Source organism: Chinchilla lanigera, unplaced genomic scaffold, assembly GCF_000276665.1.
Source record: "Chinchilla lanigera isolate Chin_1 unplaced genomic scaffold, ChiLan1.0 scaffold00091, whole genome shotgun sequence".
NCBI lineage: Eukaryota > Metazoa > Chordata > Mammalia > Rodentia > Chinchillidae > Chinchilla > Chinchilla lanigera.
The window spans coordinates 2,791,587-2,811,508 of record NW_004955492.1 but is presented as its reverse complement, the minus strand read 5'-3'; the positions used below and the strand labels follow the sequence as shown (position 1 = coordinate 2,811,508).

Here is a 19,922-nt window from a genome sequence, read left to right as displayed (position 1 = left end):
TCTTCTACTACTAACTGTTATGGGCAATGCAGAAAGAAATCTGTATGTTTTTGTTTTGCTCTGTCCATGCATTCATCTGCAAAATTTAACATACCAATATCCCTTTATCTGTTTTAGTGACACATTAGTTGGCTCTGTAAATGTCATCAAGTAGCAACAGTTTGGGTTATTATATGTTCTATATTTGGTATGTAAAGTTCACCTCTAAAGATTTTTTCACTTTTTAGTATTAACAGAGGCCTTCCAGCTATTTTTTTTTTTTGTGTGTGTGTGTGTTTTTGAGACAGGGTCTCACTATGCAGTTCAGGCTGGCCTTGAGCTCACTTTGTAGGCCAGGCTGGCCTCAAGCTCACTTTGTAGCCCAGGCTGGCCTTGAACTCCCAATGATCCTCCTGCCTCAGCCTCCTGAGTGCTGGGATTACAGGTGTGCGCCACCATGCCCGGTCTTCCAGCTATTTTAATCAGGTTTATTCTAGACCTGGAGTGTGCCCCAGTATAATAACAGAAGTGGGAAGATTGATGGGCAAGCCCATAATTGGCAGCTGTTGGTCCAGGGATATTTGTTTTGTCAGCCTGTTTGTGGCCATAATTTCAAGTGGATGAAGAGAAAAGATGCTGCAGGTACCCCAGGTAGAGGCAGTGTGCTGGGTATGTGGGCCCAGCTCAGACACCCCCTGAGGTCTACAAGTAGGCATGTGTTTGAGGGGACAGTGACAATAAAACAGCAACTTTAGCGCATTGATAGCTTTGAACCCAAGGCAGATGCAGTTGTGTTCAGAATAAATGTCTACTCAAATATGTCTTTGAATAACAAAACTTATGTTGGGATCACTGAGTGGTTGGTTTTCTTTTCCCTTTAGACAGCTATATGTTAAAACAATAAAATCTTTGAAATTTAAATTCCCTGTCATGTGATTTTAGGAGAGTAAGCTAGAATTTCATATAGATTCATATTGGAAAATTATAGCGTAGACTAAGGGTTATATCTGCTTTGGTTGGATTTTAAATCCAATTTTCATTGGTTTAAATCCAGCTTTGCCAATTACTAAGTATATGACCTTGGACAAAGTTATTTAACTTCCCTAACAGTCAGCTTCTGTCACTTGTGAAGTGAGGATTGTAATACCAACATGACTCCATAGTTGGATTGTGAAAATCTTGTGTGATCCTGCCTGTAACATTCTTAGTATAGGGCTTGACAAGAGCACAAATATCAAGAACTTTATAAAGCAAAGTTATAGTAGGGATTATTATAATAAGAAATGGAAACTATTGGGTATTGATCTTTCATTATTTTTTCATTTTCACGATCCAAGTATAAAAGTCACTTATTGGCTCTAAATGAAAAGTAAGAAGTTGTCATGTATTCTTTGAGGATGAGTATGGTCATGTGTCATCTTTTCCTGTTTGTCTTTTTTCAGCATGGTGTCTGTATTAAAAGTTCCATGATATTTTTTGTAGACTCTTTCAGTGTGTTGTCAGCACCAATCTGATATAATTATATGGTCAAACAGAAACCAAATCAATTTTTCAATTTTTTTCATTATTTTATTTTGAAGAGAATAAAAAATAAAACACATTAGAAACCATACAGAATTTCAAAAAGCAAGATGATAGAAATTCAACAATGGTTGTTATATTGCTGTCTTCAAAGCAGTTGTTCAGATTACTAGATATAAGCATATTGTTGTCTTCAAAGTAGTTGTTCAGATTACCAGATAGAAGCATGCAAAAGTGGTCAAAAAATTAAGCATTAACTGTTTCTTTCAATAAATGGATAGAAGTTAGTAGTATTGGCATATAATCCCATCATTTCTCATGTCAGTGGTTTCCAACCTATGGAGTCATTATACAGGATTAGCTAACCTATAGGTATCAAGGGTTGACTATAGATAGAAAATATATAACTCTCAAATGTTTAAAATATTATTAAATGCTAATATTATCAAGAAAACATTTTTATTAATCATTTTATAATTATTCTAAGCCATGATAATGGAAATGTGCCAGGATTATTACACAGGGGTACCAGACCCTTATTAGTGTTTAGAGGATGCTGTCCTTGACAAAAATGGGAATGCCCAAGTTATGTTGTAACCTTTTGTGGTATTCTCTTCTTGTTTAACAAGGTAGATTTGGTGTTTTGTTTTCTTCTCTTTATCTAATATGTATAAAGCTGTGTCTTTACCAAGTATGCAAGTAGTGCTCAAATGACATTTAAATGACGTTGTATTTAAATTGCATTGTTGTATTTTCTCAGCCAATACAGCACGTACCTGAGGGTAGAACAGGGAAACATTTCCACTGATAACTTTATTTAAAATGAACCGACTGGAAAGAAGCCATGTGTAATCCATTCACATATGGCCCGGCCATTGATGCCAACATATCACCTTCTCTCTTTTAGATGGGAATGTGGTGGAACCTGACATGTCTGCGGGGTTTTGCCCAGATCACAAGGCAGCCATGGTTTTGTTCCTTGACAGGGTCTATGGAATTGAGGTGCAAGATTTCCTCCTCCATCTTCTCGAGGTTGGCTTTCTGCCAGATCTCCGAGCTGCTGCTTCTCTAGACACGGTATGATATAGCCAGTAAATTTCCTCCACCTTTGACTGTGTAGTCCGTGCCTTCTGACATTCATTCTCTCATCTATTTTCAGCAGACATTTATGGTATACTTACCTTGTGTAAACACGAGAGTGTGTAAATACAAAATATGTCCTTAAGGAATTCATTAGTGAAACTGGCAAGCTCCTGAGTTTGGTAGGGATTCTGATTAGTACTATGGGAGCCCCTAAGAAGTTCATAAAACCCTGATTTTGGAGGTTGCAGTGATTCCTGTTAACCTTAAGTTAGTCTCTAAATTGACCTAAACAGTTACCTTTCTCAAGGAAAGCAGTTAAATTACTTACATAATTCAGTGAACTTTATTGAGTCATGCCGCATACAGTTACGCCCTCCTGTCTTCATTTGGTAAAGTACAGGCTGGCTAAGATCTGTCGTATATATCAAGAGGCTCACATACCTGCCTGAGAGTAGAACAGGAAACCATTTCATCAATAACCTTATTTAAAATGAATCAGCTGGAAAGAAGCAACATGGATCTGCCATTACCAGGGTAAAAGTGCTGCTATCTACAACATGATGGAACAAGCCAAAATTCCAAATGGTATTATAGTAATACTTGCTTTTTATCAATGAAGTAGGCCCCTTTGATATTGAAGGATATTACATTTTGATATTACACTTTGAGTTGACAGTAGCTGTTTGATAAAAGCCATAGCTGTGGAATCATAAAGGTGAAAGGAAAATTTTCTTTTTTTTTTTTTGAGTGTCCACACCAAATTCTGAATCTGAATAGTATAGATGATAATAGAGCAGTAAAATCAAGTTTTGATTATTTATGCTGATGAGCACAAACAGAAATATAAAGTTATATTTATAGTCCGAGCTGCTGCTTTATTTACTCTATTAGTAAATAAAGTTCAGAAAGAATTTATGACTATAAGATCTATTTTGAAAATAAGGTCCTTTCTCTCTCATCCCCAGCACAGAAAAATACACATATCTTTAAGATCATTACTGTCTTCCCGCTACCTGGCTCTATGTGGCTATTCTATGATAAAGCCTAGAGAAGACAGATGTCATTTCATTTATTTTGTCTACTTAAGAACAACAGATAGTTGACTCTTTTTGATGGTAAAGATCAAAGACCTCCCCCCCACCATTTAAAGCTATACCAGAGGAGATTTCTGGTTTTCATCCTGATGTCATTTGCCAGATGGTAAAGTTCTCTGTCAACATGTTGCTTCCTTTGAAAGTTGTCTCCTTCCCAACACAAATAGCTTTGTACTGTCTCATCCCTTTGCAGGCTGCTCTGAGCGCTACAGACATGGCCTTGGCCCTCAACCGGTACCTTTGCACAGCTGTGCTGCCTTTGTTAACACGATGTGCTCCTCTCTTTGCTGGCACAGAGCACCATGCCTCCCTCATCGACTCCTTACTTCATACCGTGTACAGGCTTTCTAAGGGCTGCTCGCTCACCAAAGCTCAACGGGATTCCATAGAAGTTTGTTTACTTTCTATCTGTGGGTAAGTAACAACCCTAAGTAACTCTATCCACCTCATGTATCTTTGAGGAAGAAAATTTACAATGTGAATCTCAATGAATTGTTAGGAATTTTGAAAGCAATCTCTCTACCAAAATATTAAGTCAGTTTAGGACATCCCTTGTACTGAGGTATTAATCTTCTCAGAATGCCCTTGATCCCTCGGATGCCTAGCTGTTGGTTATAGCTTTAGGCCAGTTGTAGAGTACTGTTCTGGATGTTGGCGGAGATGAGTGTGTCAGGCTTCCCTGACCACTACATTGTAAGATTAATAGATTCTCCCCTTCTGACTCTATGTGATATTTTTTTTTACAGAAGAAAAATGAAGAGCCTTATTAAATGTAAATATCTATAGTATAATAATAAAGATTACTTCTGTGTTACAAAGATGAGGGCTGAATACCTCCCTCAGCCTGAAAAACTTCTTGGGATTGCAGGTGTTCAAATATTGTACTCTGAAAGCCAGAAGTATATCTTCCCCTGCAAATGCTTTGAGAGTGAAGGGAGCAGTCCCTAGCTAGAGCAATGGCTTCTTTCTAATTGGACAGGAACTCTCGGAGGGAGGCCTGCAGCCTGGCAATCCTTGGTAAAGGGAGGTCTCATCCATGGTGGGGTATATGGGGTGAACAGATGGGACTGGGGTGAGTGAGAAAGCATGCTTCTGTAACCTCCATGACCTTAGATTCTGTAAAATGGAATCAAATACCTGTCTCCCAGAGTTTTTCTCAATGTCAAATGAAGGGAAACACTTGCTATGGCCAGACACAGAAATGTTCACTGTATTGGTTTTCTTTACCACCTTCTCTGTCAATGTTGCTATCTCAGACCTTTTGTTCCTCCCTCCTGATCCCACACACCCTGTTCTTTCTTGCTTTCTTTTTCTTTTTTTTTTTTTTTGGTTTTTCTCCGGTACCGGGAACCGAACTCACGACCTTGCGCTTTTGCCGCTGAGCTAAATCCCCAGTCCTCTTTCTTGCTTTCAAGCATCCCCTAGAGTGAGGGGTGAAGATGCAGTTATTAAAATTAATGGAGGAGGGGCTGGAGATTTAGCTCAGTGGCAAAGTGCCTGCCTGGCAAGTGCAAGGTCATGAGTTCGATTCCTGGTACTGGAAGAAAAACAAAACAAAACAAAACAAAAATAAAATAAAATTAATGGAGAGAGATCTCCAGAAATGGTGGGACTGCATTTGGGAGTGGTTGGGAGGGAAGGAGCATGAGAGGGACTTCAGATCTGGGGACAGAGCGGGGAAATGTATCCTTATATAAGAAGAAGTACAGTCATGCATTACTTAATGACTGGGGTATGTCCTTAGACATGCATCATTAGAGGGTTCTGTTGTCATGCTAAGATCATAACATGCACTTGTACAAACCTCAGTTGCTCAGTCACTCCACATGGCCTTTTAATGCAGTCAAGAGACTCAGTAAACTTGAGATGGATGAGGCCGCTGAGGTGTAACATGCCATGCTGTTTGACAGTAGTCTTTTTTGGGGGACAGCATTGTTTTAAGTATGAATGTACTCTAAAGTAAAGGTAAAAAAGTGAAATGTAGCAAATACATAAGCCAGTATTTAGCCTTTCATTGTCAATGTACTAATCGCCTGTGTTACACTCCTATATAACTAGCAACAGTAAGTTTGTTTACGCCCGCATCAACACACACACATGGACAGTGTGTTGTGCTACATTATGCCAGCTATGACTTTGTTAGGTTATGGAATTGTTTTCACATCCATTGTAATCGTATGGGAGCACTGCCATATATGCTGTTCTTTGTTCTTTGTGTGGTCCGTGACTGTAACTACTGGCTAACCTTTGGGCTAGGAACACCTAATAAATACCATCTGAAGAGAGATACAGGTGCAAGTTTTGGCTGGTACAATCTAGTCTAATGGATTATCTACTTATTTTAGATGCATTTCTCTTCTATATTAAAACTGGCTTTGTTCCAACAGCCAGCTGAGACCTTCTATGATGCAGCACTTGCTCAGAAGGCTGGTATTTGATGTTCCATTACTGAATGAACATGCAAAGATGCCTCTTAAGGTAAATACAGGAAATGTTTGCAGTTATTTGTTATTTTCTCTGATCTTCTTGCCTGTTATTATATGTACATCTCTTGGATGCAGCAAATTTGATCTTTGATGCTAGGAATTTTCTTCCAGTTATTGGAATGACCACATATACATTACAGAAATGTATACATTAAGCTATAATAAACAAGCAATAAAATATCATAAAATTCCCAAGATTGATATCCATAGGAATTAATGGACAAAAATGGATCACAAGGAAAAGATAAGCTGATGTCCTCTGGCCAGAAAGCCTGATCCTAGGCCTGGTATAAAATGTTATTAGCAACTTCAAGAGAGAGTAAGCAGGCTTTAACCACATTTTCTAAGTTGGTAATCATGTGGTAGGTGGCAAACATCATTTCATAGAGTCCAAAGATAACCTCTACATATATGCACATATGGTTTGTTGCATTTGTGTAACATTTGTGTAAGTCACTGATACTGTCTTTGTCCAGATTTACTATTCAATTCATGAACCAGTAAACCTCATTCTATTTTACTCATTTACTGATTTTTCCTATCATTTACTGTCGAAATCTAGGCTCAGATAAGTAAAGTCTGTACGTTAGATTATATAGTAAAACAAAACAAAACAAAACAAAACAAAACAAAACAAAACAAAACATACTTTTCAAGTGAAAACTCTGTAGTACAGCCAGCAGGTATTTCCCCCTCATGGCCACGCAGTAAGAGTGCTGTAGAAAATACTTTGGGGATGTATGTGAGTATTTTTTAAACTCTCGTATGAAGCACACTTTGATATTTAGGAAAAATAACCTTCTCAGCTAGGCACAGTGGCATACACCTATAGTCCAAGCTCTGAAAGAGGTGAAGTCAGGAGGATTACAAGTTTGAATCCTGCCTAGGCAGCTTAGTGAGATCCTGTGCTCCAAATAGAAAAAACCAAACAAACAAATAAGTAGAACTGGGGATGTAGGTAAGTGGTAGAGTGTCCTTGGGTTTAATCCCCAGTAATGAAAACAGAAAACAACAAGAAAAAAAACCCCACACATTTTTCTGTGATAATCTAGTTTGATTTGATAAATCTAGATAAATTTATGAATCAGGTAGAATAAAATATCTTCTTGCTATATTACAAAAGTTTTGAGGCAAGTTGTAAAATGTGATAATTAAAAATGGGCAGAGAAGGAGCAAAAATAGTCAGATACACAGTTGCTTTTTGTGCCTCTGGGTCACCCTTATATAAATCTGTGCATTTTATGCATGAATATCCAGGAGACAGCAATTCATATAACTGAATAAATGATAATAATGAGCATAGAACACAGATCTATTGAAAAAGCTCATAAAGATTGCTATTCAGATAGAGTTATCTGTAAAATTAATTAATTAACATTAATTAATCCGTGTAGTGTGATCAGTGTTACAAAGTAATTGTATTCTTTAAAAGAACTCAAATGAGATTGAGCAGTTTTCCTTCAGTTGACCTTATTATAGGACCTAGCATTAGAATTCCACAAGTGGGGAAGTGGAATGAATGAGCCCAGGTATCTTAGCTCAATGCTTTTGTAATTGCTTTTCCATGTAGCTGCTGACCAATCATTATGAAAGATGCTGGAAATACTACTGCCTGCCTGGAGGGTGGGGCAACTTTGGTGCTGCCTCTGAAGAAGAACTTCATTTATCAAGAAAACTGTTCTGGGGCATTTTTGATGCCCTGTCTCAAAAGGTATTTTAGTTTTGTGGCTTTATTTGCATTGATAGGATGTTTAAAGCTGCAGGTTCTTAATAAGTTAGTATTCCCAATTTATCAAGAAAATTAGTGCCTTTACTAATGAAGACTTAAGCAGCTTTATTTTTTCTCATTTCTTAAAAAAATAGTGAGGATGGAATTTATATAGATGTTTCATAATCTTTATGGTAGCAAATTCTTTGTGATCATAACACTTTCTGGATTTAAAATAGCTAAGCCTTTTCAGGAAATAAGGCACATGATTAAATTTCTGTGCATTTAGATTTGTTTTGGACTCAAACTCTCTCTAGTTACCTCTGTATCATTAGGCAGCCCAAAGAAATTATATCAATTGTAAGAATATGAAATATAAAGTCTTACCAAATTGGAATATTACAGTGGCTTGCTGACATCTTCTGTTTTGCCACTAGAGATTTAAGTATCTCCATTTAATGTTTGTTTATATGCCATTACTTTGTAATTGCCACATTTGTAACGTATAAGGATAGCTCATTTATTTTCACATGACAAGATGATGATTTCAAAGAAAATAAGAACACATTTGCTAGGCTCATATTTAAATTGTTCGATATCTGAGCTCCCATAGCCACTAAAACATGATTGGAATAGTGTAATTGCAAGTTTGATCTACGGCATGGGAAAGTTTATCCATAATTATGTTTAGTAGCTACAGTCTGATGCTTTTCTTTACTGAATTTCTTTTAGAAAACTGAGAATCCTTTTCAGATACTATGTGAATATTTTTAGAGACATGTACAACATTAATTTTTAGATTGAAAATTAAAGATTTTTTATCTTGTTTTAAAAACAATTGTACCTTTAACTAATGATATATTAATATCCAAATACCTCTTCCCAGAAATTTTTAGTATGTACACTTCCTGTAGAATTTCTTTCCTAGTTTAGGATTTCATTTTTTCATACCTTTGTAACATAGTGTACATGAGTTGAAATTTTTCACTCTCTGGAGAATTAGCCTTTCTATATTCTTTCATGTATTGTCATTATAATGTGGTGAAGCAATAACCTATAACTGTAAGGAATGTAGTCCACAGTGACTGAAACTGTGTCCATGTGGTAAAGACATTCCTAAGTCCACTTCATTTGAAATATGGGAAAATATACTCCTGAGAAGTGAAGATTTTATTGTCTTGAAGCCAAATCACAATGAGCCTGATTCTCCTACACATGCTGGGATTTCAAAACTTCTATGTTCAATTTGCTTGAGAAAGAGTCGTTAGGGAGTTAAGTCACCCCAGGGTAATTCAGACGCCCTGCAACATCAACTCAACCCTGGTGATCATGCTGACAACTTTTGCTATCTAGTCACACAGTAATTTTCTTGGTCCACCTTTTCTTCCCAGAAATATGAACAAGAACTTTTCAAACTGGCACTTCCCTGTCTGAGTGCAGTGGCGGGAGCTTTGCCCCCAGACTACATGGAGTCAAATTATGTCAGTATGATGGAAAAACAGTCATCCATGGATTCTGAAGGGAACTTTAACCCACAACCTGTTGATACCTCAAAGTATGGACTCTTTCTATTGCAGCAGATTTTTATTGTAAATGATGTGTGAAGTCTGAAATTGAATAAGGTACTGAAGTGAACTTTCTCTAATACATGCCCCTTTTGAATTGGTATCCTTTGAATAGGAGTCCCTTTAATTTATCAAATGATGGTAATAATAGTGGTTATACTAATATCAGAAATAAACTATACTTTCTAAGATACTCTTAACATAATGGAGATTCTCTGTATATAACCATGTATTATAGGCTATACCTATAATAATGAGAATCAAGGAGGTGTATTAGCTATAGTTTTTCATTGAAAATTTATCCAAAATGTTTATCAATAACTAAGCAACCTCTTTTTTTGTAACATCTTTTACTTAGGGTGCCCCCCAGCATGTACTGCAAAGCTTATTCCGTGAGTGAGGGGAAAGCCCTTCACCCACTACCGCATCTCAGCCACGCCCAGGCTTAGTGGCTGATGGAGAGCATTATAAAGCATGCTGTGAGACTGAAGGGAATATCTAATGACAATTTTTGTGAAAAATTTGGTGAACAGTTAGAATGTAGTTTGACAACCTAAAGCAGAAATAAAACATCAGTTTACAAGTGAAACTTCTCATATATACTTTGTTGTATAAATTGTTCTACAAATAGGGCGTTTGAGTACTTCAAGTGTTGGAAATCTCAGCATTTTGTTATTGCTACTGTCTTCAAGTAGGACCATCATTCCCCATGTGCAAGGAAAGCTGTCTCCTCATGCCACATTATCTTATTGATTCCATGGTGATTCAGCAAGATCAGTTCTAGCAAGGTAGTCACATGGTAGATTTTATGCACTGCTTCTGAATTTGCCTGCAAGTTCAACTTTGAGGCTTCTAGGCAACTTCCATAACCAGATCACATTTTATCCCAAGTGGTGTGCCACTGGTCTGATATGCCTTAAGTTTGCATGTTGGGTATTGACGACAGTCCTGTGAGAAAAGATTCTACCCCCACAGTATTTGGCTTATGTGATTGATCCTTTGTTATCTCTTCCAAAGTAAGTAACCAAACATCCCAGTTTCACATTCCTACGTGGGTAAGTGTGTGGTTTGCTAACATACAGTATAATCTAGGATTTTAAAAAGACATGAGAATAATGTCATTGTTTAGTATTGGTTCATTAACCCAATTAATTTTAAGTACTAAGTGTTGGGCATGTACAGTTATTTACTCAGGCTTGCCCCTTTGGGGACTTCTCAACAGATAGAGATGATAACAATAATTCCTACATGATTGTGAGTTTTATATATTGTTTCTCAAGTCTATTTATGCCAAAAGCTGATAATTTTACTGGAAATAAACCCCCAGAAACCCATTTAATTATACTGTTTCATCTAGAATTCTATTCTCAAGTTAATTGCTTTAGTAAATTATATGCATTAATGAATGGAATGGAATATATATATATGCTTGATATATTTGATATTGCAAGCCTCATATTTATCATCAGTCTTGATCATCAGTTGCATGTGCTTGATGTTTGTTCAGGGGATAAAATAGTTACTTAAACATGAAAAGAATCAAGAATAAATGTTATCAAAACCATAAATCATTACTTGGTTACTTTTTACTATCAGTAGCACTTCTAATATTATCCATTGACTACTAATATACTAAGTAAAAAATTAATTTAAAATGTAACAGGTCTGATTTCAGAAATACGTTATGCATTTACAGTTGTATAAGAGACAAATCAAAAAGGGAGAAAAGCTTCAAAGAAAGAGTATGGTAGAAAAGTGTGTCTTTAATCTTGTATCTAACCAGAGCTTCATTTAGAGTTGGTTTTTCTCTTTTGTGTAATCTGTTATTCTCCTCTTTGAATATATTTTAATATCATATATATTTTATTATATTTAATTTTTTGTATTCATATATAATGAAAGACATCAATTTAAAGTGAGCAGACAAAACATTATCTGCTTGACTTTTCTTATATTGTTCTGAAAATATGAAAAGTAATACTTTGCTAAAACTGTTTTTGAATAATCATGGATTGAATGGAACCTAAGCATTCATAAATTGTGAATAAATGTTTAATGCGATTTCCTGTAAGTTCTGTGAAAATCAAGCTTTCTTTTCTCTATTTTTCTTGTAGTATTACAATTCCTGAGAAGTTGGAATACTTCATTAACAAATACGCAGAACATTCTCATGACAAATGGTCAATGGACAAGGTAAAAGTCAGAGCATTGCCCCCGATTCAGTGCTGCTGTTACTGAGGATTGGTCTCTGCCTTGATGTATCTGACCATGATAGTTTCCTTTTTTAAAGAGAGAACTTTATGTCATTGGACATTTAATTACAATTTGCTAATATAATATTTAGCTTCTCCTTCAGTTAGCATAAGTATAATGTACCTATGAATGAATTTTAAGATTTCAAAAGATCATTTATTAAATTATGAATATAGTTTCTAAATATGTATTGTTCATAGAGGTAAAAAGTAACATCAGTAGAGGCTTCAGATGGTGGAGGAAAGTGGTAAAAATAATGTGACAGATCTGTTGAGAGATAATGGTCATAGCAATGGGGCAGAGAGGGTGGCGTTATTCTGGGATGACCCTGAGGTGTATGCACCACTTCTTCTGTTGAAGATGAGGACTGACAGACTTTTCAGAGGTGAGTCCCAGGATATGCCAGCATAAATCACATCAGGCTGTGGGGCTCTATAGCCTCTTCCTCTTAAGGAAAACAGGGTAATTCTAATGTCTGAATTAGAAAGGCTTGTTTTAGATGGTTACTACAAGTAGCACTGATTAGATGGAAATCTTTGTGTTGACTTAAATTAGATAAAACTTAAGCCTGATTCTTTATCTTGGTCCATTTTAGTTTTTTCTATTAAATACGCACACACTTAAACCACATGCATATCTATACTCTATAAGTAATATATATACAACAATTTTTGATGTTTATAAATTTTTAGTTGGCAAATGGATGGATTTATGGAGAAATATATTCAGATTCTTCCAAGATTCAACCATTAATGAAGCCATATAAGTTATTATCTGAAAAGGTAAGTGATTTTTCTATAAATTTGTAAGTTTTAATTTGGGTTAGGAATTTTTTCTAATATGTTTTCTTATTAAAATATGTTATAGTTATGATTTTTTACTTTATTCAAAAATTTCATGTTTTCTTATATTTTGTTTTTCTATCCATTCCCCTTATATGTCAGTATTTCATTGCTTATTCTCTTCTCTCTTTAATATTTTCCTTTCTTTTTTGCTTTGTGTTTATCTCCTCTATTTTCAAGAACTTTTGAAAATATTGCTATGCTTTAGAGTTTTGTTGATGTGAGATGATAAGGTAATTATGCTTGTTACAGGTAAGGTTTTGTATATTTTACTTTGAGGGAAAATGTACATGTTGATAGAAAATAATTTTCCACCACAGTATTTATGGTGGAGGAAGAATTACTTCCCTATTCAGATGGTAGAAAACCTTCACACATGGACCACACCATTTTCACTTTTTCTTAATTGTGTTTCTCCTTTCCATTGTCTATCTCAGATGTGAGAGGCTGGGCGGCAAAGTTAAATTGACCTGCACGCGATACCAGGAGCACGGACCTCTCTTAAACATCAGAGATCTCGGCTCACACTTTTCTCTTTAGCACTTCTACTTTGTTTTCATTCTTAAATAATGCTTCAGTGCTGCTAATCAAATTTCTAAAAAATATAGGCTAGTTCAGAATAATATAGATTTAAAAATTTCATTTTAATTCATAGTATCCTTGTTATTTTCTTTTTTCGTTCTAGGAAAAAGAAATTTATCGCTGGCCAATTAAAGAATCATTAAAAACTATGCTGGCCTGGGGCTGGAGAATTGAACGGACCAGAGAGGGAGACAGCATGGCTCTTTATAACCGGACTCGCCGTATTTCTCAGACAAGTCAGGTAGGAATCACAGGAGTAAATCGGTGATTTATGTTTATTTTATTAGTACATGCCTGCAGTTCATGCAGTGTGCAGTCGTCTTGGGGAGTGGTTACATGTACACATTACAACTTATTTCTTTTTTTAAATCCCCTTCCTCTCTCCTTCCTCTTTCAGTTCCCCTGTATGCTTTTTCATAGATGTTGATATTATTTGTCTTAGCTCATGTTATGACATAGTATTTACATTCATTGAGGTTATTAGGTTCCTGTACACGGCACATCTTTATTCGCCTTGTTTCCCCTTCCCCTCCTCCTCATCTTCACCCTTACTCCCTTGGACCACTTCCTTTCTTTATGTTGTTTTAAAAATGATCCTGACATATACCTGTAACCCCAGCTACACAGGAGGCTGAAGCAGGGGAATTGTTTGGATTCAGGAGTTCTAGACCAGCCTGGGAAACATAGCAACACCTGGTCTCAAACAATAATAGTAATTTAAATGTTTTAATTTTTTGGTTTCTCAGAACAAATAATTTGAAAATTCTGAGACTAACATAATTTAGAGCTGGGGAGATAGCTCAATGGCAGAAGTGCCTGCTTGGTAAGTGCAAGGTTCTGAGTTCAATTCCTAGTACAAAAAAAGCTTAACATAATTTAGAAAGTAGAGGAAAAGGCTATATTGATTTACCTTTAGTGGGTTTTTTGTTTTGTTTTTGTTTTTTTTTGTTTTTGTTTTTTGAGACAGGATCTCACCATGTATTTCAGGCTGGTCTTGAACTCACTATATAACCGAGGCTGACCTCAAACTCATGGCAATCCTCCTGCCTCAGCCTCCTGAGTGCTGGGAAAAGAGGTGTGTGCCACCATGCCTGGCTTACTTTTAGTTTTAAGAGAGCTAAAAGTATGTTTAAATGTGGGAATTTTTGTATCCATCCTTCTCTTGGCCAGAAGAACACCCATCTGTAAGGTCCTGTGGCTTTTCTAACCAAGGCTATAAAATATGTTCATTCCGTGAGGTTGGGTTGCCTATAGAACTTTCTTCTCATTTCCCCTCAGACCTGAGGGCTGAATCTTAAGGAAGAGTGGGGTGTTCATACAGTGTGTCCAAGATCTAGAACCCAAAGCTTGTTCCGTGCAAGTGGACATGAGCACCGTGCAGGTGCTGAGGGAACGGCTCTGCCAGGCACACAGAGCAAGAATTCAGGATATGTGTTCCTGGTGCGCCATGTCAAGGCAAGAGGACAGTACCAAAAGAATCCAGCCTTTGGGCTTCGTGCTTAAGGTGGAGAAACTAAGATTCAAGGTGGGAACCAAATATCAGCCATTACAATGTAGTCAAAAGGTTATCTGAGCTGCTCACTTGCCATTTCATTTCTCTTGGGAGCTAGCGCTGTCCTTAACCCTTTGCTGCCTCCTCAGACTACTATAAACTTACAAAAGTATTGTAGAATATTTAATTTCCCCAGGCTTATTTTTTTCTCATTGTTGCAATAGTAAAAAGTAATAGCACTTTATACTGATGTCTTGCAATTAAGGGAGATCCTCTGTGAGTTTTATTCATGACAATCACTCACTTGTTAGTGGCTGCTGTTTTCACTACTGCATATAATGTAATGTTAAAGTTGCTGACTGGAAGATAGTTTGTAGTCCAGGTAACGTGAAGAGTCTGTCTTCTGATTTCTGTGTACAATAGGAAGGAAAAATCATGAAAGAAAGGAAAAAGAACCTATTGTTGAACTATTTGCATTCTTTAAACTGGTCTCTAGGACTTAATCTAAAGATAAAAGATTTAACTTTCAGTTATAAAAGGACCATTGTCCAAGAGGAAATTAAATACTAAGAACTCTGTTTTGAAAACACAGTTTTCAGTAAACAAAGTTTCAAATAAAAATGATATCAGTTCTGTATTTTTTAATTTATTCAACAAAATTTATTGTTCATACTTTTATCAATTTTAAGATGCATATTTACCATATTTAATATTTGTGAGCTTGGGAATCACACTGTCGTACAAAAGTTGGTGATTACTGGCGTGTGTCAAACTCAAAGTACTGAAATGAGTAAAATTCAGACCAAGTCCACAGAGTTTTACACTACAGTGGCAGGAATTATCATTTAAGAAATAAAACGAATCTTTTGGAACCAATTTGGATACTAATGGGGAGTTAATGAGCAGATGGTGAGACTGAAGCAGAGCAGAATTTTTTGACCCCAGACATCAGAAAGTGGAGAAGGGGAGTAGTCAGATCTAATTGCCTGGGACCCCAGCTTGAGTCTGTAAGACCATGGTTGGAAAGTGCTTAAGAGGCCTGCAGGCAGCAAGGAGACAGTAATTAATTGGATTTTAGATGTTGTGATAGGCAAAATCATGGTTCCCGAAGGTCACCTTGCCCCCAGTCTGCCCCCAGTCACCTTGTTTGGGAGCTATGGGTATGGAGGTGAAGATTAGAGTCCTAACAGCATAGTACTAATAACCGGCATTTGCAAACATTCTTTGAGTCATTTTTGTGTGTCAAGCACTGCAAAGGCCTTTGTGTCCATTATCTAGTTTTATACCTGACTTGAAGGTAGACTGTGCTTTGGTGTTAGCTCTATTTAACAAGTGAGTAAACAGAACCTTAAAAATGGTTGAGTGGCCTGACCTGGGCCGCACAGGTTGTGCCTGATGGGACACAGGCAGGCTGTCACTGCACCACGGGATCTCATCAGCTGACTCTGCAGTGGGACAGGCGTGGGAAAGACTGCCAGAGGGAGGTAACTAATGGGTAATTTTGTAAGTGAAAGACAATGAGTTTAGGCAATTGATGCTTATTTAACCTTTTTTCATTTTTAAATTTTTTTTTCACTGAAGAGATGCAAATTAAGTAAGACCTGGACTGTCTTCTGATTTCTGTGTATAACAGGAAGGAAAATATGTAATGAAAAATTGAAAAGAATCTGTTATTGAGCTATTTGATTTGATTATGAGGGAGAGGATTTGAGTACTAAAAATAACTATGGCTTGAAGCAGTCATCCTTGAAGAGGGTATGAACAGAAATGGAGTTATTAAAAACCTAGAAGGAGGGTCCCTTGGAGTGGAATTTGTAACTTTTATGACTTTCTGTAGGAAGCAGGAATAACCAACAACGTAGAAATGCTTAGCAAAATGGTAGAAACACTACCCACTCCAAAATTCAGGAGTCATCTAAAATTCACATGCATTCACAAATTCCCTTCAAATCATACAAGGCGCTATAGTAGACTCATAGTTAGTTCAGTAATGCAGGTTTACATTGAACCCCAAGCTTGCTTGAATCATGGGAATCCAGGCCTGATCTTAGTTCCCCAGTTTTATATGCGTTACCACTAGATTCCTGAGCCATGGTGAAGACGCAAAAGTTGGGGGTAAGTCGAAACTTAGCCTAAAGTTAGTTGAGTACTACTCACGAGCGTACACTGATACTAGCTCTCTTCTATTTTACAAGCATGGGTTTGTGCTATAATATATAGTTTTCCTTTGTTCCTTTTTATCCACTTATAATAGAATATATATACAGTTATGAAATATATCAATATAGAATTTTAGACTTATAAACAGATACGCCAGTTGATTCGTATGCCATACAGTGGAATGAAGTAAGTGCCCAAAGTGATAATAAAACTTTTTTAAAGTTGATGAGATACATTTCACTTATTAAAAGCCAAAATATAGAAATTCAGGAAGTTGTCTGGCCATCAAGGATATGCTAGTAAAGCACTGAATACCACAAGGCAGATTGTTACAATGAAAAGTAGGTTCTATTTTATTCTAGCATTTGACTTATGTGGGTATTTGTAAATATTGACCACTTTGCTTCATTATTGCCTAGAGGAGGAAAGGTAAATTTCATTGCAGCAAAGTAGGGTTTTTAAAAATTCAATATTAGTGACTCTTTGGATAAGGTAACATCTCAGAATTTTGGATCTATAGCATAATTTATTGAATTCTGATTATTAGCTTTAGGGATTGTCCATTTCCTAAGATGTTAGAATGAATTATTCAATCATAACTAATAGGCAGACCCCAAAGATAACTTCACCTGCTAGATACGTTTGTGAAATTATTTTATAGCTACTTGCCCCTTTTATTTCAGGAAACATCATATTTGGAAGTTTTTTGTTCTATTTTTGTAAAGTATCACCTAAGTCTCTCCCCAAGATTTTTAATGAGACACTGCTTTTTTCCATAAATGGTCTAGGTTTCAGTGGATGCTGCCCATGGGTACAGCCCCCGAGCCATTGACATGAGCAATGTTACACTATCTAGGGACCTACATGTAAGTAATATTTAAAAAATACTGTCAAATGTTACACTTAAAAAGCACAGCATAATACTTTCCTGTGTGTATTTTGCAGCATGAATTATTTAAATATAGATACCATACATGTGTTCATGGAGTTCATAGCTATTATGTACCCTAAGTTTTTATGCTTAAAGGTTTATACAGATAACCCCACTTATGTATGCTTCCACTTTCCAAGATTTCAGTTACTCATGCCTAACTGTGGTCGAAAATATTAAGTGAAAATTTCAGAAATAAACTTATAAATTATACACTGTGGCCCATTCTAAGTCCTGGGGTGAAGCCTCCTGCTGTCATGCTCTGTCCTGCTCTAGACATGAATCAGCCTTTTGTCTATTGTATGCAGGCTATGTACACCATCTGCCCCATATCCATTTAGTAGCTGTCTGGGTTATCAGCTCAGCTGCTGATGGATCACATTGCTTGTGTGGAAGTAACCCTTATTTTGTTTAACAAAGGCCCTCAGAACACAAGAGCAGTGATGTAGGGGAGGGCCCAGGAGGTAAAACATGGGCGGACAGATTGACTGTGGTACTGTGTGGCTGGGCTCCAGGCAAATGGGCAAAAAGGACACATAGAGGATTCAGGAGTAGCAGAGATTTCAGGGCGCCACTGGGATGTGTCTCCCAGAACAAGGCAGACTGTTCGTCTTTTTCTAGGGTGTTTCCTCCACATAACGTGTTTTCCATAAAGAAAATGTCCATTTAGAAAATCCTAACATAATTAGGTGTATGTGAGTAAATAAACAATAATGCTCTGCTCAAGGGTCCCTGTAAGTGCTCTTTAAAGAGTACATATTTTAGGCAGTTTACCTAGAGACATTGTGGCATTTTGCTTCTACCCCCCGCAGTCTGTTTTCCTCTGTCTCCGAGAAACCTATTTTGTGACAAATGGCAGATTTGAATGAAAGATAATTTTTGGTTCCATAGAACAAAGTTAACAGGCCAAGATGATACTGAGAAAAGTATAAATGCAAATTTTAGGTCCTGTGTAGTTGTTTGGTTTTCCCCTTGGTATAAACAACAACCACAGAAGAACTGTAGGAATGTATTAAGATGATAATAAATCTGAATATCAAAAATGAAAATAATAGTAGAGGTAATCTTACCAAAATTCACAAAGCCACAGAGGATCATGTGGCTTGTCCAAGGTCTGTTGCTTGGTTTGGACAGAGAATATTCTGGAAGCCAAAGCTTTATCTGTCTAATATTCTCTACATTCAATGTGTAATAAGGGTTAGATGATATTTTAAAGCTTTGGAAATCAAAATAAGAACTTATAATTTTGTTTTGTGGTAAAGTCCATAACTATTTTGAAGTTTCATTACTGAATGAAGAAAATGTGTTTAATCGTTATGAATAAAATTAACTATTCTTATCAAAACTATGCTGTTTATTTACTGTATAATTTCACAAATTATTACAATTCTATGAACTTCAAATTCCAAATAAGAGAGTTGTGTTTGATTATCTTTCAATATATTTTAGTACTACCACTCAGATATTTCAAAATTGCATATTAGAAAGCAGGGTTTTACTTTTTCAATCACTGAAGTTGAAGTTGGCTTGTAAATATTTGACTCATTTCAGGCTATGGCAGAAATGATGGCTGAGAACTACCATAATATATGGGCAAAGAAAAAGAAATTAGAGTTGGAGTCCAAAGGTAATATTTCTTGCTAAAATTCTTTATTAAAATCAACCAGGGTCTAACTAGAGAAGTGTGTAATATGGATGAGATAATGATTTATTTGAGCATAAAAACTCATTACCTTCTTTTCATTAGCATGTCTCAAATGTACCTATGCATGATTAAAGGTGGAAATTCTGTAATTTCCTGACTTCTAGTATGCATTGCCTTGTTTATGGCTTTCTCTTAGCCATTTTAGCAAACAGATAATATATGGAATATATTATGCACCTATAATATGTGGAATTATCAGATATTTCTTAGACCTCTATTGTGACTGTTACCTCCAACCTAAATATTTATTTCTTTTTATTTATTGTTTCAGCCTATTTCTTTTTCTCTGCATCTCTTATCCAGTTATATTACTTTCTCTTACATATTTGTGGTTGCTCTTTTTTCCTTTTTTAAGTATTAAGATGACCTAATATCCTTAGTTGCTTATGAAATATTTTCTTGACTATCTGCATAAATACTTTCTTCAATTTAATGCATCCTGCACTAATGATCTCTTTCTTTTTTTTTTTTTTTTTTGGTTTTTATACAGGTCGCATCAACAGGGGAGACACACTTACAAC

At 36.2% G+C, this 19,922-nt stretch overlaps 1 protein-coding gene across 7 annotated transcripts in view; it reads left to right on the top strand.

Annotated features, from left to right (window-relative positions):
* The window catches only part of Ryr2 (ryanodine receptor 2 (cardiac)), a gene marked incomplete at its 5' end in the record, with an annotated part of 627,916 nt that overhangs the window by 464,004 nt on the left and 143,990 nt on the right, over nucleotides 1–19,922 (top strand). For all 7 annotated transcript variants that reach the window (XM_013504706.1, XM_013504703.1, XM_013504705.1 and 4 more), the window contains 10 exon segments: nucleotides 2,408–2,577; nucleotides 3,871–4,091; nucleotides 6,065–6,155; nucleotides 7,734–7,874; nucleotides 9,263–9,426; nucleotides 11,551–11,629; nucleotides 12,382–12,471; nucleotides 13,217–13,354; nucleotides 17,554–17,631; nucleotides 19,248–19,323. In XM_013504706.1, coding sequence (XP_013360160.1) covers nucleotides 2,408–2,577; nucleotides 3,871–4,091; nucleotides 6,065–6,155; nucleotides 7,734–7,874; nucleotides 9,263–9,426; nucleotides 11,551–11,629; nucleotides 12,382–12,471; nucleotides 13,217–13,354; nucleotides 17,554–17,631; nucleotides 19,248–19,323 — 1,248 coding nt within the window.